Source organism: Coffea arabica, chromosome 2c (assembly GCF_036785885.1).
Source record: "Coffea arabica cultivar ET-39 chromosome 2c, Coffea Arabica ET-39 HiFi, whole genome shotgun sequence".
NCBI lineage: Eukaryota > Viridiplantae > Streptophyta > Magnoliopsida > Gentianales > Rubiaceae > Coffea > Coffea arabica.
This window is the reverse complement of record NC_092312.1, coordinates 1,512,619-1,534,983: the sequence shown is the minus strand read 5'-3', so window position 1 is coordinate 1,534,983 and position 22,365 is coordinate 1,512,619. Positions and strand designations below refer to the sequence as shown.

The 22,365-nt window shown below is 35.8% G+C and overlaps 3 protein-coding genes across 30 annotated transcripts; all 3 read right to left on the bottom strand.

Moving 5' to 3' along the window:
• Window positions 1-168: 168 nt before the first annotated feature.
• Window positions 169-3,149, bottom strand: LOC113724907 (abscisic acid receptor PYL8-like). 3 transcript variants are annotated; one of them, XM_027247797.2, is made up of 4 exons: window positions 2,943-3,149; window positions 2,297-2,629; window positions 1,210-1,425; window positions 169-694 (listed from the first exon to the last, which is right to left on the bottom strand). In XM_027247797.2, the coding sequence occupies exons 2-4, from the start codon at window positions 2,423-2,425 to the stop codon at window positions 476-478; spliced, it is 564 nt and encodes a 187-aa protein (XP_027103598.2). In that variant the 5' UTR covers window positions 2,426-2,629; window positions 2,943-3,149; the 3' UTR covers window positions 169-475. The 3 variants fall into 3 exon arrangements, with proteins under 3 accessions (XP_027103598.2, XP_071929438.1, XP_027103600.2); XM_072073337.1 differs by having other exon boundaries at window positions 2,297-2,672; window positions 2,943-3,134; XM_027247799.2 differs by having other exon boundaries at window positions 2,297-2,547; window positions 2,943-3,082.
• Window positions 3,150-5,065: 1,916 nt separating this feature from the next.
• Window positions 5,066-12,334, bottom strand: LOC113724906 (uncharacterized). 26 transcript variants are annotated; one of them, XR_011832319.1, is made up of 15 exons: window positions 11,946-12,328; window positions 11,742-11,818; window positions 11,360-11,496; window positions 10,034-10,100; window positions 9,832-9,885; window positions 9,550-9,624; window positions 9,224-9,280; window positions 9,096-9,128; window positions 8,812-8,920; window positions 8,215-8,244; window positions 7,981-8,081; window positions 6,256-6,572; window positions 5,748-5,873; window positions 5,535-5,659; window positions 5,066-5,443 (listed from the first exon to the last, which is right to left on the bottom strand). XR_011832319.1 is itself a non-coding variant. In XM_072073332.1 (8 exons), exons 3-8 carry the CDS (start codon window positions 10,040-10,042, stop codon window positions 8,822-8,824), a joined length of 306 nt encoding a protein of 101 aa, XP_071929433.1. In that variant the 5' UTR covers window positions 10,043-10,100; window positions 11,360-11,818; window positions 11,946-12,334; the 3' UTR covers window positions 8,811-8,821. The 26 variants fall into 26 exon arrangements, 1 of the variants encoding a protein (XP_071929433.1); XR_011832312.1 differs by having other exon boundaries at window positions 11,360-11,818; window positions 11,946-12,326; XR_011832300.1 differs by lacking the exon at window positions 9,096-9,128 and having other exon boundaries at window positions 9,224-9,259; window positions 11,760-11,790; window positions 11,946-12,322.
• Window positions 12,335-13,846: 1,512 nt separating this feature from the next.
• Window positions 13,847-17,552, bottom strand: LOC113728270 (probable trehalose-phosphate phosphatase 2). Its single transcript, XM_072073331.1, has 9 exons — window positions 17,183-17,552; window positions 16,417-16,594; window positions 16,118-16,258; window positions 15,894-15,965; window positions 15,548-15,679; window positions 15,394-15,450; window positions 15,072-15,173; window positions 14,738-14,956; window positions 13,847-14,601 (listed from the first exon to the last, which is right to left on the bottom strand). Exons 2-9 carry the CDS (start codon window positions 16,567-16,569, stop codon window positions 14,464-14,466), a joined length of 1,014 nt encoding a protein of 337 aa, XP_071929432.1. The 5' UTR covers window positions 16,570-16,594; window positions 17,183-17,552; the 3' UTR covers window positions 13,847-14,463.
• Window positions 17,553-22,365: the final 4,813 nt, after the last annotated feature.

Genomic DNA, 22,365 nt, shown 5'->3' with positions numbered 1-22,365 from the left:
AGTCGACGCATGTACAACATTACTCCGCCACCCAGAATAGTTTCCTCCAAACTGCAATTGTAATTTGTAAAGCGAAGTAAAAGTTCAGCAGAGAGAATATAGCTACATTAGTACCCTCCGCCACATACATCTATATTTACAACTCTTAAAAAGTATGACATACCAACAGAGTCAAAACCAGAAAGACAGACACATCAAGCATTGCTTTGCTCGTGCATTTGACATTCTTTTTGGGGTTTGAAACCTTTATAAAATCTGTGGTTCTTGGGCTACTACAAACAGAGAGTTCAATAAGACTTGAAATAAAAAAGAGTGTAACATAGTGAACAAAAGAGGAACGAGAAAGCAGCATAAGCCTCTGCAATATGGACAACCAGCTTCCACCAGTCAGCCTCCGAAGCCTCAGAAAATCATAACTCTTGATAGAAGCTTCATCCTTGGCGAATATAGCCTAAAATAGATCTTCCCAGTTTCCTCATTCCCGATCAATGGGTTCACTCCTGTCCTGCACAGCAAGCCTCTCTGAAACATCAGCAAGTGATTTAAGATTGCACTTGATCACTGCTTCAACGAAATAGCAAGTCTCATCATTGGTGTTTCCTTCAGGCACATCCACGACAAAAGACTCAATGACGAGGGTTCCTGGTCGTCCCTCAATGACTTCTGGATGGACTGAAATAATTGAGGAATAGTTCTGAAAGGGGGCAGGGAACATGAAATTTTGTGTTAAGCCACGGATGTATTACTGAAGAAGGAAGGCAAGCAACTTGAAGTCTAACAGAATTTCAAGGAACTAATACAAGTTGCCAGAATACAAAAAGGAAAACGTTCACACTTAAGCATTAGAACGCCAACCACCCCCCCCCCCCCCTTTTCTTCTTCCTTTAACAAGCTCTGTAAATATAATACTATGTTCAATGAACTTCATGAAAGTAGGAAAACTGATACACAAATGAATCATCATTATGTTCAAGCCATTTCAAACTGTGCTAGAAAACTGTTATACAAATGAATCAACATAAGGCCCAAACTATTGCACACTCCACTAGAAAGCTGATACACAAGTACGTATCAATCACCATAACGCTCAAGAAAAAGTGACCACTGCATCAAGAGAGTATGTATCAATCACCATAATGGTAAAACATCTAGTCATTGTGAAGAGGTCATAAGAAAGAGAAATTCAAGAGCAGAGATGGGGAACTATACCTTGAGTCTATGATCACCTCCAATGAATCTCACACTGAGCACATGCTCTTCATCATCAAGAAGCTCTAACCTCTCAGTGCTGGTAGTGGCGGGAAGCCCTGACTTGACATCCACTTCCCTAAGGCTTCCAATCTCAAGATTTCCCCGTACAACACACCTGCTGACAAATGGTTTATATTTCTGGGGCTGATCAAACCTCCTAACCAGAGACCAAACCTTAAGAAACCAGCATATACCAAATGTTAGACCATAAAAGAGACTCTGGGAAGAAAAGAATTACCAGAAAAGATTAATATCTATTCATGTTTAGATAAAAATTAAATACACAGGGTAACAAATTTGAAAATTACACATATTGGCCTTCCAAATGAACTACGACTTTCATCTGCACTTCTTCAACAAATTTATAAGTGATTCTCAACAAATATGGCATATCATGGTAAAAGTTCTCAATCTATTTTTGATATAAATTGCAATATTGTCTTCGTATGAATTTCATGAAATGTAGTACAGTGTCAAGAATTTGTAATTGTGTCCCCGTAGAAAAAGCCAATGCAAGCCGCTCATCACGTTTAATAAGTACACGAACTCTGAATCTCTCCCTTCATCTCCTATTTTACGGAATTTAATGAACACAAAAGAGGAAACCAATAATTTCAGATTAGCAGCACTTGATCCAAATCCTTGGCTTCTATTTTAACTTTATCACAATATATGGAAAAAATAGAAAGGATGGAAGAATTTCCTAATCTTTCTTTCAATTCCAAATGGTCGCAGGTTCTAATCAAACCCGTTCTAGCAGACAGAGAGCACCGGGTAAAAGTAGGTCAACGGACGAAACGCAAACATCAAGACTCAAGAACAAGAAAATCATCCAAAACTCACGAATCGCAAAGTAAAACGTGAAGAAATCTCGTCGAAAAGAACAAAAAACAAAGCCTCATCCGAATCTGCTCAATCTAGAAATCAAACTAATCAATCAGGCGATCCAACAAGAAGCAGTCACAGAGCAGACAAACAAACAAGAGTCCCATAACGGAAGACAGAAAGGACTTAAAGGGAAAACAAAAGGAGAAGGAAAACATACGAGATGAACGGGAGCTTTGATGCGCTTGATGAGAATGGAACTGCATTGATTGTCAGCCGGCTGATGACTGTGATGCTTCCTAATGTACTCTCTCTCGGCTCCGCTATATCCGTTCTCGGCCGCGTTCATCTTGACATCCAACAATCAACGACCCGCCGGCGAAATTATTCCGTCTCCGTAATGCGCGAAGCCTAAAGACTGCTCCTAAAGAAGAAACGACTGAGGAGGAAAGTACGGTTGAATCTTGGACGCTGCAAAGGAGACGAGTCAACTCAACTCAGACGAAGGCTTGCAAACTCAGCAGCAGCAGTAGTAAGCAGCAAGGACTTGAATCTGTAATTGAATTCACCAATTCATCGCCAATTCCCAAAAATAACTGCTTAAAATTATCATTATTATTCTGTCACTTCAGGAATTAAAAATATATAAATTGCGGGCACTCAATAACATTCACGCAATCACGCTTTTATTTATCAAAATATATATATATATATTTTATTCCATGTATGTATCTATTCAACGAACGGGACCGAAATTTTTATTGGAGGACACATACTATTTTATTTATGATTATAATACCAGACTGCTACTACACATTCGTTGGTATCCTATATGAGAGAACGAATAAAAATAATATACTTCTTACTCTGGTGTGGTCGAGTCTTATGCATAAATCGTCGCCGCCGTCTTTGCTAGTAGTAGCAGTAATTGCTGCCGCCGATGCTTCTCTTCTCACTCAATCCACAATCATCCATTCCGTTTCCTTGTATGGGAGGGAAGGAGGGAGGGAGGGAGGGAGGGAGAGAGAGAGAGACAGAGACTGGCCGCGGCTTTTCTTGCCTTTCCCCGTTTTGCCCTTCAATGCCTTCCTAATACACCTTATATCTGTTGAGGCGAGCCACTGTTTTTGTCGTCTTGCGCTGCCATTGAGATTAAATCTCATGGAGACCAAAATAACCCCGACCTCGCCCCGTATTCACGTCTTCGGTTCACGTGGCTTTCCTCTTTTTTTGGCTGGCTCGTGCTCATGGTCATGGCTGGCTCATTCACCGTTACGGTTACATGCAAGTGATAATTTTGTCGTTTTCCGCCGCCGAGAGCGTTAAGTTTGAGATTGCTACGCTCTACTGCTGTTAGTTGTGTTTCATATTTATTCTCCCCATCCCTATCCCCGCTCCCCCAATACGGAATTACTTACTTGTGCTCTGTTTTATTTATTTAGTTTTTCCTTTTTCCTAAAGGAAGGAAGGAAGGCTATATTGCATGCTCCTTTTGAGCAGGTACCACATCGTTAGCGTTGACACGTTATTGTATCACATTACTTTTTTTTTTTTTTTATTATCAGTAAGTGCGCCATTAAATGTACTAATAATTACTGATTTTTTTTCTTTGGAAAAACCAGATGTCCATTCTTTCATGGGAAGGAAAATTATCACCGTATCATTATGGCACAACCAGCTCCAAAAGCATATATTAAAAGGGGATGAAGGATTTCGAATCCCACAAACACGGGGCACCTTACAAAAACTGAAACTCCTTAATCACTTCCTTAAATTTAATTGAATTCAAATTTTGATTCTTAACACGAGCTAGTCACCAATTACTCGCTTCAATTTATCACTCTCAAACGTGTTCAGCATGCATTCAACACACGCAATTTGCCTGCCGCGCCCCAAGAAATATAAAAAAAGTAGTACCACCTTTTTTTGGGTGGCTCTTCTCACGTTCCTTGGCGTACATGAAATGTATGTTTAACGGATGAAATGTGTTGCATGGTTGGACAAGAGTCGATTTTTTTTTTTTTTTTGCAATAAAGTGACTAACTCATCGTTTATTTTTTTTTGTTAGCAACCCATGTGAGGAAACCCGTCACGAGTGTGTTTGGATTGTAAGTTATTTGAGATATTTTTACTGTAGCACTTTTTTTGTGATGTGATGTATGTGAGATAAAAAGATAATTGTGAAGACAAAAAGGTGTATGGGAAATTGTAATTGTGATGTAAGACAAAACGATATTTGGACAAATAACTTACAATCAAAACACACTCATCGATCACTACGTACAATTAATTTCCTAACCCAAAAAAAAAAAAAAAAGATGGGGGGTGGAGATGCATAACAAAAAAAATCCTCTTCTTGTTGCCCTGCATAATAATTACTTAACTCGTTGTTTACGGTAAAGGAAGGTTTTTTTAAAAGCAAAATTGACGGCGAATTCAACTTGGGTTAGAATTGGAATGGTAGGTCCTTTGTCACCCGTTATTTCCACTCTTTTGTTCGGACTAGGAGGCAATAACGCGCTTCGCGCGATAGTAATGTAAAATGCCCATTCCATTTCTGAAGTAAGAAAAAAAACATTTCATTTAGAAATGTACATTTTTTAGTATATATATACCATGAGTCTGAAGGTTTGTTGATATTTCTTGGCTACAAACTTTCATGGAAGTTGCTAAATTTCTAAATTTAATGGAAGTGCTTTGGAACCTCCAAAGCCTGAATTTCTAAATTTTGCTAAACTTCCAAAGTCTGAAATGCAAATTTAAATTTCTAAATTTTTAATAGGAACTTCCAAACTCTGAAGTTTTGTTAATGCAAATTTAATGGAGCATTTTTCTAAATTTAATATATACCAGCCATTTGTTTTTTGTAACCAAAGGTAGGATCAACTTTATTGCTAAACATCAAAGTTTAATAAGTAATGCCGTTGGAACATCCATTATGAAAGCTTCAATTGTTGTTTACAACAGTAGGAACTTGCTAAACATTAAATTTGCAGTGCTTTGGAAGCATTTTTCTAACCAGAACTTTTTTCCATTAAGAACATAAATACAACAAATGCCGTGCATTGCGTTGAAGCAGAATCAACGTAAATCAGATGTGCCATCAAATGGAAAATGCAAACTGCCATAGAAACAACTTCTCTATTCCTTTGCGGTCAAACACCAGCACAACAAAGGGAGTCTTGGATTGTGGAATAAAAAGCAATATCTGGCCATTTTTTAGATCATGATCAATAACAAAACGGTTCCAGTTTTGATCAAAACATCTGCCGGTCATACCAACATGATAATATTTATGACTATTTGTAAGAGTTATAGTCGTCGTACTATCTTCATTTAGCCTTAGATTCGCAAATTCTGGTAGATCCTATAAATGTATGAAAAAAAATTGTGATAAGTAAATACACATATGTACAAAAGAAAGAGAGTTAATAAGGTTAGAGAATGCAAAACTATACCAGCTTGTACTTGTACTTTGATAGATAAAATTGATAGAAGCAATTGAATGTAGTCCAGTCATGTTTTAGGAATGGATTCATAGATGAGACAATACGATGGAGAACTGATTCTGAGATTTCATGATCTGTTTATAAAGTAACAAAAGAAACCATATCAGCCATAATAAATACCGTCTAAGCAAAAAATATATATATAATGGTAGTAATAAATACCGGATTCTAGGACCTCATGAATTGTCCTTAGTCCTTGTAAGGAAGTAATGGTAGTAAAACAATCCTTTCATCACGGCTGTTGCTCTTGTCTTCTCAGCGAATTTTCGTCTTTGGAGGCCAGAGAAGCTTGAAATACACAAAGTGAAATTCAATAAGACATTTCACACTAAAAATGACATTAGTTGTTTTGTATATAAGAATGACATTAATTGTTTTGTATATAAGAAGTCATTTTGTTTTAGACACATTAACAATTATGATATACCCAACATTTTTATAGGTTATTATACCAACGTCATAAAAAGAAAACCAAGACCTAAATTGTGGAACTGATTATAAATTAATTACTGTGGAAAGTATATTTAAACTATTAATCTAATCTAGGATGAACACAAAAAAATGAATAAGTAATGTGCAAAAAAAAGGTGGTCAAAGAATTTAACTTATTTCAGAAATAATGAACCAAATAAAGAATCAATCTTAGGAAAGCTGTATGGTCTCGTCTTACATTAATTTCAACTTTGTTCTCTATATGATTTCTTGATTCTTTACCCCAAAGTCTTTTTCTCCCATCAAGAATGCTTCAGAAATTATATGATCAATACATACCTAGCTATTACAGAATGGCAACAAACTGAAATGGCAACAACCTAGCTATTACAGAATTTCTGTGCTTGAGTCCTCTAACAACTATAACTACATAATACACATTAACTAAAAAACATCCAATGAAACTGCACTCATAATCAAACGACAATGCCTAACATAGGACAGCAGATTCCTTCCTCTTTACTGCTTGGCCACATGAGCAGTCAGTTCAGAATTCTGCAGCAAAAAATTAGAAGCATTCAAAATCATTCAAAATAACCAATGAATTCCTAGTCTGCACACACTATTTATTCAGTCAAAAGCATTCAAAATCATTCAAGAAGAATAAGTGTAATCATTCAAAACAGCACTCACACAAGTAACTTATGAAGATGCCTTTATACACAACACACCGAAGCAAAAGTAACATCTCGCAGAAAGAACCAAACACAGAAGAACATCATTTACAGGATATAAAACAGCATTTGTCAAAGTCTGAAACAAAAAGAAGTCTCTAATACAATTCATCTTGCTTTAGCATTCCAATTGATCACTTTCAGAAAAATGAGCTAAAGTAATAAATTTCCACGAACAATAGAATAAGTTAGTATAACAAAGAAATCATAATCTCAAATTCAGAGGCAAAAAACAAAAAAAAAAAAAAAGAACCCTTGTTTTGACAAATATAACAAGTATGATAAAAAACTGACAAATGTTGTCATGGAGCGGAAGACATTTCAAATTCAATTAAGGAAAAATAACTGGTACAGCCTTTTTTTATTGTTTCCATCCCACACATCAACATAACCATCACAACCTCAAGTAGCAAATGTACCATAGCTACAAATCAAAATCAGTTTTGAGACAGATTTTGGCAAAAAGCTCAAGGTATTCAATCAATAGATAATTGTAATAGATCCAACTCAATCACTCAATATATCTAGAGTTGATAAATCAAGCACATAGGCTTATAAATCATTCATGGATACATTGACATTATAAATCATTCTCTTTTGTTTGTTCCATTCCAACTCAATCATTGACATAGCTACCTTAAGAATACATGGATCGGCTCCACTTATCAAGTTCAAAAAAACAGATGTTTCCTAAAGACGCATAGTTATGATGAGAAGCTTGAAGGTCGTGATTGCCTGGGGAATATCTAGAGTTGAAAATTGGAAATCAGGAAAGATAAATTCAGGTTCGATCGCTTATTCGTAAGCTGTTAAAGTTTTGAACTGTCCCCATAATTGATTGTTTTTGCCTTGTTTCTGCAATTATCTCTCATATTTGTTTACAGTAAGCACCATCACATCAAGTAAAGAACACTTCTCTTGCACCCTATATCAATCTAACATGATTCCATCTGGTACTGAGACTACCAAAACCCAAGCTCGTAGCCCAAAGAACCTACAACACTTTGTTCACCATAGCTGAAGACATACTTGGAACAACTAAGGTACCATATACTTTCTTTTTTTTTTCAGTGCATAGGCAGACACAAACATATATAGTTATAATAAATCACACACACCTCAAACAAAAAAGAAATGAATTCTTTCATATCTTGATAAACACTTCAAATGTATACTAATCCTATGAACAACCAAGTAAAATGACATTGATATGGTATGAAGAGACATACACATCAGCTTGCATGTACACTTCAGAACCAAGATTGATCAATGTCCTCAGACTGGTTACACTATTTTCTCCAATGTCTCTATATTTCTTTTCCAATCAGAGCTACAAGAAGTTAAGAGAAAAAAAAAGTAAAGAAGCATTGCAGGTCAAAGGGAACTTGTGCAAAGAAATAGGAGTCAGAGCAATAAAGGTGAGTAGTATCAATACCCAAATGCAAGAAAACTTAGAAGGATACAAAACTTTCTGTTGTTCAAATACCTCGTTCCTGCAAAAGAGATACCCAGAATATTAGAAATTTGGCATATAACAGAAATTCCGTCTCCAAATTCGCAACTTAATAGTGAAATATTAAACATAAAGTAGGTAAGTACTCCAACTCATATAATCCCACTACTGATGGTAATAAGCTCAATAAAGTGGTAACAGGGGATGGTTCTCCAAATAACAACTGTAAGCGGGTGAGTTCAGTATGAGGCAACCAACGGATTCCCACCCACACCTCCCCGTCTCAAGAAAATAGAAAAGGGCAAAAAAGGGCGAAAAAAAATAGAAGGAAAAGAAAAAAGAAAGAAAAGGAAATGAATATTGGCAATATGGGAGTCAAATGAAGCAAAGTCTAATCTATTTATACACAAAAAAGGATCACTCTCTTCCAGTTTCAGATCGTTAGTTTTCACTACTACAGGAAGTTCAGCTACCGCCCGCTAGAAGCAAAAAAAAAAAAATTTTAAAGACATCGAGTGAGAGAATTGGGCTCCAAAACACCCTTCCGTACAATGATACAAAGATGGAAAAAGGACAAAAGAAAATGAAGAAAGTTACGGGTAATAACCAGAAATTAGCTAATTCAAAGTCCTCCCAAACTGTTCAATATATTTCTTATCTGCATTGGCTAGGCGATCTTGAAACTGCACCCACTCACTTCTGCACCTCTCTCTTACCTACCAAATTAGATAGAAAAGAATTCAAGCTAGTTACTTGACGTTTGGACAAATCTAATGAAATTCAGTTCAATGCAAAATCATGCAATTCAAACAGAGTGCAGATATAAGACCTATGAATCCTAATTTAAACATGATTGTTAGAATGTAGGTGATATAGAATAACTCAGATTACCATAAAATTGGATGAAGAAGCTTTCAGAGTTGACTTTTGCAAAAAAAACGAAGGACAAAGAAAAGGCCTCAATAAAAAAATATACAGAAAGGTTGAAATGGAAACCGAACAAGTAACAGCTTACATACCCCTTGCCAAGGAGCTTTTCCATTTTCAGATTGACCCTGGAATCAACGAAGCTGAAGCTGTTAGCATCATTATCAACAAAACAAATCTAAATGAGGGGAAACCAGATCAAGGGACAAGTAGGATAATTGACGTGGAAGAAAAAAATGTAAATAAGGGGGTTGCTGCTAAAAAGTTGCTTATTTTATAAATGAAGAACCATTTGCTCAAAAATGGAAATTAAAGTTGAACAGAACAACATTTGCAAACAACTAAACTTCATTATTTTAATCACCTCTAGGAAAAGGAAAAGCAAGTCCCGATGGTTGTAATAAAGTAGTTAACTGACCTGACTTCCCAGAGAAGGAATAACTTGATGAACTATCCACTGAGAGTCAACCACATCAATTTTCTCATGTGCAGGCTACACAGGCAAAATACACTTACAATGAAACTGATAATACGCAGACATCCATTTGAAATACATACATGTTTTCCAATTTTATCTGTTTTACATGCCACTGTCCCGCAGATCTCTCCTTCCAACAGGAATATGAAAAGCAGGTAGACAAGCCTTCTTTTCTAAATCTTTCAAATAATACAGTGATAAGAAACAAATAAAACCACTGACCTCCACACATCTCCTTAGTGCAAAATCCAATCCCCAACCATGCACCAAATCATTCTAGAAATGTTATTGAAAGTAAAAAATCAGCGTGAGCTCTAAGCTGGAAAGAACCAAGGCTAATGAGAGCAGCTAAAAGCAAAAATAGTTGGAGGTACAACAAGGCTTAAAACATACGTATACAAATGACAAAGTTAGAGAAGGGAACCTGAATCATATGCCAAACACATCGCCAAGCATCCCGCGAGAAAACAGGAGCCACAATTTCCACAAAGCTGAATTCAAAAAGGAAAAACACAAGGAAAATTAGTTGAAGGTAAATGTTGAAGCCACCCCAATCCTTTATACTTTTCTTAACTATATATCTCCATTTTAAGGGCCTGAGCATAAATCATGGGTCATAACTCAACCTACAAACACTACCATAAAATCAAATTTTTCAACAATAAGACGTGATATTGCTATGAGATGTCTTGTAGCTAAGCTCTTCTTTTTGGCAATGGTCAACCTGATGAAGAAATATGACCATCAGAGAAAGTGAGCTTCTTGTTTCTGGCAATTTCAACTTTCAAGCCATGTAAATAAACAATAGTTTCCCAAGACAACATTTTTGTTGTTTTTCAGTTTAATATTATTATTTTCTTGGGTTAAAGAGATTGACCTTCGGAAAACCAAACAATCAATCTCTGGAAAATTTAAATCTTTGGAAAACCAAACAATCACTCGGAAGAGAAAAAAACAAATCCTTTTCAGGTTTGGATTATAAGAAAATAAAAACAAGAAAAACAAACTGCATGGCTCCCAAATTGCCATTCAGTCAATCAAAAGAACAATGTATCAGTTCAAAACTACAAAATTCAATCTATTATGATAAGTGAACCCTGCTCAATTACAATACAATCTCATCTCATACTACCTGGGGTCAGTAACTTGCTATCATCTTCTTTCCCGCAGGTGTCTCTAATATCAGAAAATAATGTTTCTTCCATTTATCTCCTTTTTGAATGCGAAGAATTAGCATAAAAGTCCTTAAAAAGTTATTCATAAAGAGGTTAACATATTTAGTTAACTCTACACTCATGACTGTAAGCGTTGGTAGATTTATTAGTTTCAGATACTAAATGATCCTCAGATATCCATTAAATATAGAAGAGATAAAAATTCAGACAAAGCCAGCAATTCTAAAGCCCAAACTGCTAGCCGAAAAATCGTGGAATTTTACACAAATTATACCAAAACCTCCAATTCTCTTAGCTAAATATAATAAATTACCAAAATTTACGAAACCCACAATGGGTATTAGGGCAAAATAATTCCCAAGGTCGGTTTTTTTCTTGAAGTGGTTCGATTATTAAAGAGGGGAAACAACGAAAGAGAACAAGATTTCCTAATGTTGTGCACCAATTAAGGACGATATACTACTACTCCGTTGAAATGTAGATAGAAATTCAGATTAATTGAAACAAAAGAAAAAAGAGCGCGAAAGAGAGAGATTGAGATATTGAGAGAAGGAAGAAAGTTGAAGAAAATATACCTCCGGTTGCAAGGTTATTCTCGGTCTGAAGAACCGCGATACTCTGCATCTTGGACGCCATCGTACCTTCTCTTCTATCTATCTCCCTGAGATTAGCTTTCCTTTTTCAGTTCAGAAACTTCTACTGCGGATTCCGTCTGTAAGTAGTAGAGAGCTACATTAGAAGATGTGGCTGGAATTTGATGATGGGGAGGAGAGGGAAAGACAAGTAAAGAGGGGCAGCCAAACAAACGGCTTCCAGAGTCCAAATCCCAGCTACCAAAGAAATCACAAACCAGTCTCCTAAAAGCAATGAAAAAAATGCTTGCACAACAAAACACAAGAACCATTAGCATCAAACAAGTTTTTACAGAGGAGGAGAAAAACATGAATACAGAGCAACCTGAAGAGAAGACCCGACCTCACTGGAGAGAAAGAAGAAAGCACAAGATCTGCAACCAACAGTGAAGATGGCACGTCCTTGGGCGGTAACAAGCCCGTGGATGAGAAAAAAAAGAGAAAACTGCACGTCAGTGGACAAGGGACAAAAGAAATACGAACTTTAGCCAAAAAAAAAAAAACAAAAAAAACAAAAAGAGGGGCAGACCAGAGGTAACCCGAAGAGAAGATCTGACCTCACCGGAGATGAAGAAGAAAGCCTATTACAACAAAACAAAGGAGGAGGTCAACAAAATTTTGTACCAGGTTCCAGAGGATGCGGATAAGTGATAGAGCAACATTATCCCAAAAAAAACCAAAAAAAGAAAGAAAGAGAATGTAATGGGAGAGAGAATGCAGCGGGAAGAGAGCAAATGCAGCAGAAGATCAGAAAGACGGAAGCACGGGCACATGGGACACTGGCAGGCGAGGCCAGATGGGAAAACTAACGCGCGATGCGCGAACAACATGATGATTCCAATCCACATGCCGGGCACGTGAGAGGACGACGAAAATTCTGGCTGAATGGAGTTGCCATGTTATCTACTTATGTTGATGAGACTGGCACTTGAGTACCGTTCATTTGTTTGATAGTCAACAAGCGGACACGGACTTGCTCCATTGACTAGACTAGATTCTGCGGCAGAACAAACGGATGATAACCCTTTCTAATAGGTAATCCATTCATTGGACATACATGAAATGCGTTTGTTTGGAAGTCTTTTACGATCGTACTTTAGGCTCTGTTCTAGAAGAGAAAATGAGGATTGAATCGATAATCAATCCACAAGTGGACTTGGTAAATCACCAAATTAATCATACTCGCTTTATTTATTTATTATTATTTTTTTTAAAAAAAAAGCAAAGAAAAAATTAGTTAAATTACTTACTTAAAAGAATTAATGGTAATCATACTGGCTGGTAGTTATGTGTCAGCTGCCTTAGCTTGAGTTGTGATTGCTGAAGACACGAGGATCCTGAGTGGGGTGCGCGGGTGGGAAAGGCCAGAGAGTCAAAACGTGTCCAACCCAAGAGAGAGTTCCAAGTTGGGCCAGGGACCAATGGCCTTGCTCAGCCGCCCTTGCTTTTTTTAGCATCCGAGTACAGAAGGGTAGTTCTAATTTTTGATACATCCCAAGTGGTGGGTGGTTGGGAGCATCCACGATGTACAACTACGACTTGTTATTATTAGTTACTAGTATGGTAGGCTACAAAAGAGAACGAAGTGAGCTAAAATTATTATTTGATTGATGTTGTCCCCATGACATGACAATAAAGAAAAAAAAAATTTACTATTTTCTGAGTCCCAAAAAAAAGACTATTGTGTTTGGATTAACTATTTTTTAGTTGAAAAATTTTACTGTAACAGAATTTTTATAGTATATTTTGAAATATTTTTTAAGATATTTTTTAAATGTTAAAAAAAATTTAAACTACTTTTTAGAGTGCTTTTTAAAAATTTTAATAGTATTTGAAAAACTCGGCAATCCAAGCAAATTTACGTAATTGGGTATCATCACTCTTTGTTTTCTGAAACGGACAGGTTTTGAAAGAGCTACCAATTGACAATGACAATCGATCGGTTATCACGCGTGCCGTTGCAAATCATACAAAGAAAAATATTTGGTGGGTGAAGTGATTAATCAAAGGCAAGTGACGACAGGTGAGAGACAGTAGTAGTGAAATCATGCACATAGATTATTCTACATAGAAGATGGAATGGAACTACCACCCTTTTTCTTCTTCTTTTTTATATATATATATATATATATATATAAAAAAAAAAAGCGTGTAGGCTGCAGACTGTAGATGGAGAAGACAAGTGAGAATACGTGACATGGATGCTGGGCTTCATCCAACCCAATCATTGGAGGGTACAATCCTTGCCGTACCACCCGGCATACGTAGGTTTTCTAGCGGGGGTTGAGGGTTGATTATTATTCGCCCACGTTTCCTTCTCTTGCCCAAGCTAATAATAAAACGATTGATGCCTATTTGGGGGGTAGATTTATACCCAGAGCTTCAAGCTTCGTTTGTCCAAATCTAGTGAACAGGACAAGAACATGGGCCGCCAGTGAAAATCTGATCATTGCTGAATTAATACCCGCTTCAAAAATGCTAAAGATGCTCTTATAGCGCAAGGCGATAAACTGGACAAAATCTCCACCGATTCGTCATCCGTAGGCTCCCAAGACTTCCAGAACCAGCCCAGACTTCTTGACCCAAATAGAAAATTGTAGAAGGAAGAAACCTGCACCCATGGGCATCGCAAATCTTTGCTGCCAAGAGTTGTTCTATCTATACTCGAATACAGCCAACTTCAAATACAAGTTTATATATAGATTAGAAAGAGCATGGAAATGGATAGTTTAGCATCAGGAGTTCAGGATGGTTGATGAATTTAATTAAAATGCAGCTCAGACGTAATACTAAGGGCAGGGGGTGTTGTTTCTTCTTTATTCTTCTTGTCATGGGTTCCTCCATCAAAGTCTTGGGTTGAAAAACTTCAGCTGATATCTGCACTAGACCAAAAACCGCAGTGCAGACCTTCCGATTGCTGTACACGAAATAACAACCTAGTGTCTACTGGGACCTGCCTAAAACTTCAAGTCCCATGATATGAAGATGTATCTCTCATCTATGTACACCAGCCACATCCCCGAAAACACTTCTGAAGAGAGAATTAATCAGGAGGACACCCACCTCGCCAGACGTATCAAGAAAGATAACACTTCTGAAGGATCTTGCAAGGAGCATAAAGCCAAAGTGTCTCTTGGGGCCGAAGAGACGATGATAGGATATCCTACTCCCCTGCGTCGAAGTACCTGGACAATCCAGTCAAGAATTAAACTTTCGTGTTTCGTGTGCCTTAACAGCCATCAAACCGTCTAATCTCGAAAATTTACCAGTACATATTAAGCAGTAAAAATCACGGTTCTTCAAAAAATAACTAATGATTACCTTGAAAGCGTCTTCATCAGTTCTGTCATCTCCAATATAAATTGGGAGAACTCTGCTGGAACTTGCAAAGCCAAGGGTATCAAGCAAGTAAGCCAGTGCATTGCCTTTGTTCCACTGTATCGATGGCCTGATTTCTAAAACCTTTTTGCCTCTCGTCAGATGAAAGCGTGGGTACCCTGCAAGTACCGACAGAACCTTCTTTTCTAATGGACCATAATCCTGCGGAAAACCCCAAAAAATACTGATAATTAATGGGTATTTATTACAAAGTCCGAATTTGTCATCATTTTTGGGCTGATTATTCAAGTGACAAGAACGATGCTGTAAAACTTACAACTTGGGCAACATGTCGGTAGTGAACAGAAATGCAGAACCCATTATCCTCGATTAAGACACCTTCGATGTCACTGGTTCCCTTCTGCATCTTATCTAATATCTGGTGAAGCACAAGAAATTTGCTTGATTGAATCCGAACAAGTAACAAAAAATATAGCAGTTGTATCACCATCACAGGAAATTCAAAGCAAAATTCGCCACAAAACATCAAAGGTCGGTCCTTCATACTTCCTACTGTAGTTGTCAACGTCAAGATTTAAGCTTAGAACGAATAACAGGGAAAAAAAAAAAACCTATGTTGTGTTTTTGAGTCAGCTCACCTCCTGAATTGCAGGCAGAAACTCCTTGGCAGGTTGGAAGATGGATAGTTCATCACCCTGCAAATTTTTATCCAGCGGTATTAGCTAGTTTGTCAATATCTATATACATGCATACAAGTATTTTCAATTTACGGTCAACCCCTGCTTTACATACTTTCTTATCAAGGGCGTTTGTGTGATACTTGCCCTCGTAGGAGTAGGACTTCAATTTCGTAGGAGGCCCCATGATGTCCATCCCATGGCTCCCAGCGTAGTATACCTCATCTAGCTTAACAAATTGATATACCTGAAAAGCGAAAAAAACAAATTAAACACAAGAAACAAAATAACATAATTAAATATTTGGATCTAAATCAATGTAGGAAAGAAGAAGCAAATTAATATGTTTTGCTTCCTTTCGGATAAGAAGTAGGTAAATGATAATAAAAAATATATATATATATATATATATATATTTTTAAATATACGTAAATATTACTGCATTACATGCAGTTTATTACCTTGTTGCGGCTCCTACCACTTATTATAGCGGTCGGAAAGTGCTTGGCAACTTCCCCTACAGCCGAACGCATCTGCATATCACAACATTTCAGAACTGTATAAGCAAAAAAAGTCATGGGCGGCTGCGCTGATGATATCTATATCGATATCGATAGGCGGTTAGTGGCGGACTGATGGCTATAACTTCTTATCAAATGCTGTCTGAATAATTCCAAATGTTTACCGCATCAGACATAAATGCACGGTCGGGCTCATCCACAATGGGTGTTAGAGTCCCGTCGTAATCTAAAAAAATGACGATTTGCTTTCCCACTGCTGCTTTCATGATCCCTTGGAATGCTCTCAATGCAGAAGGGTGCTCTTTCTACGTTCAAATTAAAATAGAATAAACAATATACCCAAATTCCAAGAAAAATAAACAAATAAATAAAGGAAGTTAAGGAATTGAATTCCAGAGGAAAACATCATCTTGGATTCTTCTTTGCTATCTGATGAGATGAGCACAACCCTTTATTTACTCACCAACCAATAACTGTACTTGGAATCAGCTGCATTGAGCTCGTCGGGGCTATCATCCTCAATGTATTCGTGGGGTTCAATCTTATCGGTTCTTGCTCTTGAGAAGTAATCCACGCCATACCTCGCCGTCGTGCCAAACAATCTGCTGAATCCCATATTGAGCCTGTCAAAATTCTACTACCTGTAGCAACAGTTGTCAGGCATAGTACTATTCAATCGTTGGGCCTTGCAATGGTAAACGTCCATACGGGTCTTCGACATGGGGTTGGAATTTTTACGACCGACCCAGGTATTGTATTGTATTTCTACTTAGGGGGAAAAGAATATACTACAGCCATCTCAACAACAACAATTCCATCAGGGCTAGGAAACAAACAGGAAAGAAACCGACCAAACCTTTAACAGATAACATCAATTGCTTTGAGTCGAAAAAAAAAACCTTTAACAGATAACAGTTTTTTTTTCCCTCGTTCGGAGAAACCCATCTTTTTTTCCCACCTAAAGAAACCATCAATGGACTAGACCCAAAAGAAAAATTACTAACATGGATTGTATTGGGCTTCAGCCTTAAATGGATATCTAACCAATGGAAAACACATAGGATATCCAGTAAATTAGACGAAGAACTTCTTCATGAAAAATTCCGAATGTACTCCTGTATATATATATAGATATGCATGTATGTATGTACTGGTAAGAATTCAACTTAAGATAGCAAAAGTAAAGATTGGAGGAGTATAAGAGGAAAAGAAAGTTGTGGCGAGCATACCCGTTAATGGAGAGACTTTTTAAGTTCGGGCAAACGTAACCGACAATAAAACTGGAGGATGAAAGAGACGGAATAAGAAGAAGCCTGAGGCGCTAAATACGCTCGTGCGCCTCGGATATCTTATATAGATAATACTTCGGGGCTACCAATCCTAACCAAGTTCGAACACCTACACTAAATTGGTTTCTTCAAAATTAGATTTAAAAAAAAAAAAGAAAGGAAAAGAAGAGGAAAAAGCCCCAACTAATATATTGAAACCGACCCCACTATTTAAAAAAGAATTCAAAAAGGAGTTCCACTTTAATCATACCTCCTAAATAAGGAACGAACGATTTTTCCAACCAGCTGCTAAATTGGACACGGTAGTCCACTTCAATATCTAATTCACTGGAGCGATTTAGATGCAATGCACCCCACTTCTACTGTGAATAAAGCAAGCAATATGGTTGGGGGGTGCACTAATTTCGGGAGGATCATCATTAAACCGACCACAATTCTCACCTCAACATATGATGTCATCAGTTGGGATCCTCTATGCTATTATTGGGTATCAAATTCAGTGTCAATCCCACCTATCACGTGATGATGATAGGAGAAATTCAAATAAACAGCACATGACAAATTAAATAAATAGGACACTTGGCATAAATATAGAAGTGGCACCGAAAAAGTGGTTCTGAGGATCCCGTGTGTGATGTCATGTGGAGTAACTCAAAATCGAACAAATAAATAAAAGATTTCATCTAACAATGAGAAATTCGTTAGAAGACGCACCTGGATTCTCCGGAGCAAGCACTTGCCAAATGAACCTAAATACTGACGTTTGAGTATCAAATAGCACTGGTGAGGAGTTAAAACCCAAAAAGTAGTCGTTAACTTTTTGCCAAACGAGTTGAGTGGACGATGAACTTCCGAGTACTCACACCTCAAAAACAATAACGAGTCCCTGCATCTATGAGACTATATATATATATATATATGAAGATTTCAAAAATTCTAACAAAAAATAGTAGTAGTATATATATAAGCTTAATAAAAAGAACTTTTTTGACGTGTGAGTCGGACGAAAATCCGAATAGAGTAGGGGAAAGACGCAGCAAGGTTACAAGTGGCTCCGGGTGATTAGGTATATGACCATTGTACGGGACCCCTATTATTATTATTATAGTTCCAAAAGTCATTTTGGAGCAAAAGTAGGATGATGCGGAAATTAGATTTGATGACTCATCCTGATCGATATGGGAAAAATGGAATGCTTTTCTTTAGTCAAGTAAGGTCTTAATCAAATGGTAGAAGTCACACCGACATGAGCTACAGGTTTAATCGCCAAAAAAAAAAAAAAAAAAAAAAAGGACTCATACGATACGATAAATGCCGTTGGCTCCACTTAACTACCCGTCTTGACCCTGATTCCGTTTAACTGAATGCCAAACCGTTGGGAGATCTAAACATACTGACCAGAATGAAAATGACAGGCGCAATTTCTTGCGCGTTCTCACCATCCTTCCCAAGATTACTACGTGTTTCTAAGTTGCTTCTTCTACCGGTACCAAGATTTTAAACGTTAAATTTTTAAAACTGATCAAGTGAACACAACACTGTTTAACAAGTGCATGAATCTCTAGTAAAACCAGGAGTCTTTTTTCTTTTTCTTTTTCGTCAGAGCCGAAATGATAAGATCATCATATACGTCAATGCTTACGGCACACCATTCTACCGCCACCTGTCATTTAGTGACATAAAACCAGCATGCAACATCCATGATGATCTTCTTTTTTTTTTTTTTTTATTCGGAACATGCTCTAGACTCGAGCTCATTTTTTTTTTTTAATAATTCGAAACATGCTCCGACTCGAGTACACCAAATCAAAAGGAGTACGTCGTGACCTTACACAGCAACCCCAGACGAGTCACGGGAGTTTAAATTCAGAGTAATATTCGAATTCAAGACCATAAGAGTCTTTAAGAACCCGCTTATTACTCCGTAAGGGCAACATGCATGATGATCATATAAAGTCCTACGCCCCTCAAACTCCCCCCCCCCCCCCTCTCCGCCCCCCCGACAAATTCTTGCTTCCCACGCTTTCATTAATGGCTCCGGTTAGCACCGAGACGGCTAGACGAAAACAAAATGGAACCAATTATAAAGCCTCGCTCGCGTCTGCATTTTATCCTCTCTATATATATATATATATATGCATATAAGATAAACATACAAGTGACAAAAGTAAAGGGTAGTTCCGGACCCGCAACTTACCCAACAGTCGCTTGCTCTCACAAGGCCAGAGCCCTGTCATCGTGGACGCCTCTAAGAAGGAAAAATGACGGATAGACAGCATCAATTCTTTTATGATGAAAACAATTAGGGAAAAACTTCGCGTTGATCTTAATTTCAATAGGGAAATCTATCTAAAGAAAATTGTTGTAAGAGGGAAAAAATAAAAAGAAATAATTTAGCATAACTCTCAGCATAACTCTCATGCTTCGCCACTACGCCAAGAGGGAAAAAATAAAAAAGAAATAATTTAGCACTACGCTGTGGTCGGCAGACTCGTTACCACCACTACCAACAAGTCACAATCTGAAGCCCCAGGGTCAAACCAGTACAGCGTAGTTTTAACTTTAACCCTTTCTATCACATCGAAGCAAACTACTGCAGCCATCAGCATGCAGCAGATTCACGTATAGTGTAGACACGTGCTTCTATAACGCCCACAGATTCTTTCTTTTGGTTTTCGCGGGCCGGTTGGGGAAGGGGGGGTGTGGGTATGGGTATGGGATCTAACTGAGGAGGCAGAGATTGTAGCTACTGGAGTATTATATAGCCCACAGACTGTAGTTACTACATAGTTTTCGATAAAAGTAAGGGAAAATTTCAGATACCTCCCTGAAGTTTCTAGTTTCTGACAGTCTCACTCTCCTTTCCTGTAATTTCAAAAATACCACAAACTTCCCCTAAAACTAAATAGATAGTCTCAAAGTAGATCCAATTCAAAAATATAAATAATAAAAAATGGGGAGTTGGAGAGAGAAATAACTATATACCACAAATGCTCTGATTATCTTGCATTAGTGATTTTATCTATATGATTAATACTAATTTACCTATAAACATCTTACACGGGGTGATTTATAAGGTATAATCAGTTTACAAACATGTACATTATATTAGATGTTAGTTACTTGTCTGTTTCTATATTGGTTAAAACTTTTTATATATCGTTAATTACATTAATTGTGTTTATAACTAATTACACCAAATTTGTCCTAATAATCATGAAATATTAGCTAATTTGTGAGAATATTTAAGTCTTTTTGGCCATGATGATGTAAGAAATGGGATCTAAAATTTTGACAAGGAAGATTTGTGATATTTTTAAAATCATAGGAGAGGAGAGTGAAACTGTCAAAAACCTCGGGAGAGTTATTTGAAACTATCCCTAAAAGTAATGAGGAAGCGAAGACTTAAAAATTATAATATAGCGCATTGGCTTGACGTGGCAAATTTCCAAGCAGCAAGTGTGTCTGTAAAGTAAGTGTGAACGGAGAGAAAAAAATGGTCATGGGGTCTTTGGATGGGAAGTGGGTTTAAACCTCCGACAAAAAAGTACAAAATGACAAGGATTACGTGTCAGCAGGTGGACCGTTTCATCATTCTATTAGTTATTCCATGCACGACAAATTGGGGTGTGCTTTGTACAGGTTAGAATTAGATTAAGAAAACGACTTTTTAACTCCCTGTCCTGCAGAAAGAAGGTCACAACAGAACGGGACGATACAACCTCGGACGAGGAGAGGCCTCTTTTTGGTCTGCCCAGAACTCAATACGCCAAATACATCGTACGCGGATAGGTGGATTTCACATGATTATATTCAATGTCATGAGGCAATAATTATTCCACAAGATGAGATTCGAAGTCGGATAATATTTTGAACCGTTAAGCATCCGGTTTGGGTAACTAGCATCCTGCTCGAGTAGGGCACCCGTTACCCGCGGGCGGTTTGATTGACTTGTCTGCAAGTGCAAGAAAAGAGGCACCGTTTGGATTTGAGAGTTTTTCAAAAATTTATTTTTCATCTGCAATATTACAGTAAAAATTTTACAAAAATAACTTCAAAAATATCATATCCAAACAAATATTTTAAAAACAACTCCAAATATACAAAAAAATATATTAATATATATATTAATATATAAATATTATATACAAAAAAATATATTTTGTTTAATAAATATATAAATACATATATAAATATTAATACAAAAATTAATATATAAAAATATTTATATACATAAATATATATAAATATTATATACAAAAAATATATTTTGTTTAATAAATATATATTTATATATAAATATTAATACAAAATATAAATATATATAATTAAATATATTTACCTATATTTAAAAATATATTTATATTTATTTAAATATATAAATATATTTAATTATATATTTATATAAATAATATATTTATTTATATAAATTTATAAATATATTTATTTCAAATTTTTTTATAATATGCAAATTAATATATATATATATATATATTAATATGTATATTTTGATATTTATATTTCAATTATGAATATAAGATATATATAAATTATAGTAATATTAATATATTTCAATTATGTATATTAATATGTATAATATATATAATATATCAATTGAAATAAATATTATATTTTTATATATAAATATTAATATTTTGTTTAAAATATATTTATATATATTTTTATTTAAATATAAATATATATCTATATATATTTATATAAATATATAAATATATTATTTAAATAAATATATATATATTTATATAAATATGTAAATATATTTATTTCAACTTTGATTTATAATATGTATATTAATATATATTGATTTGTATATTTCAATTATGTATATTTTATTATATACAAATTATATTAATATTAATATGTAATTTAGATTATGCATATTAATATGTATATTATATATATTATATCAATTGAAATAAATATATGTATTTATATATAAATATTAATATTTGTTTTAAATATATTTATATATATTTATATAAATATATACATATCAATTTTGTTTTATAATATGTATATTAATATATATTAATATATATATTTGTATATGTACATTAAATATATAATAATATACATATTAAAAAACAAAATTGAAATAAAAA

What these genes read in the sequence shown, in the direction of transcription:
- LOC113724907 (XM_027247797.2), bottom strand. Translation starts at nt 2,425, where the DNA reads ATGAACGCGGCCGAGAACGGATATAGCGGAGCCGAGAGAGAGTACATT. An exon ending in TCAAAGCTCCCGTTCATCTC is followed by an intron (nt 1,426 to 2,296) that starts GTATGTTTTCCT and finishes TGGTTTCTTAAG; the next exon opens with GTTTGGTCTCTGGTTAGGAG. An exon ending in GAGGTGATCATAGACTCAAG is followed by an intron (nt 695 to 1,209) that starts GTATAGTTCCCC and finishes GCCCCCTTTCAG; the next exon opens with AACTATTCCTCAATTATTTC.
- LOC113724906 (XM_072073332.1), bottom strand. An exon ending in TTCCTTCTCTGGGAAGTCAG is followed by an intron (nt 9,260 to 9,549) that starts GTCAGTTAACTA and finishes CGTTGATTCCAG; the next exon opens with GGTCAATCTGAAAATGGAAA. An exon ending in GAAAAGCTCCTTGGCAAGGG is followed by an intron (nt 9,129 to 9,223) that starts GTATGTAAGCTG and finishes TTTTTGCAAAAG; the next exon opens with TCAACTCTGAAAGCTTCTTC.
- LOC113728270 (XM_072073331.1), bottom strand. Translation starts at nt 16,569, where the DNA reads ATGGGATTCAGCAGATTGTTTGGCACGACGGCGAGGTATGGCGTGGAT. An exon ending in GTGCATTTATGTCTGATGCG is followed by an intron (nt 15,966 to 16,117) that starts GTAAACATTTGG and finishes TGTGATATGCAG; the next exon opens with ATGCGTTCGGCTGTAGGGGA. An exon ending in CTGATGAAGACGCTTTCAAG is followed by an intron (nt 14,602 to 14,737) that starts GTAATCATTAGT and finishes TGGATTGTCCAG; the next exon opens with GTACTTCGACGCAGGGGAGT.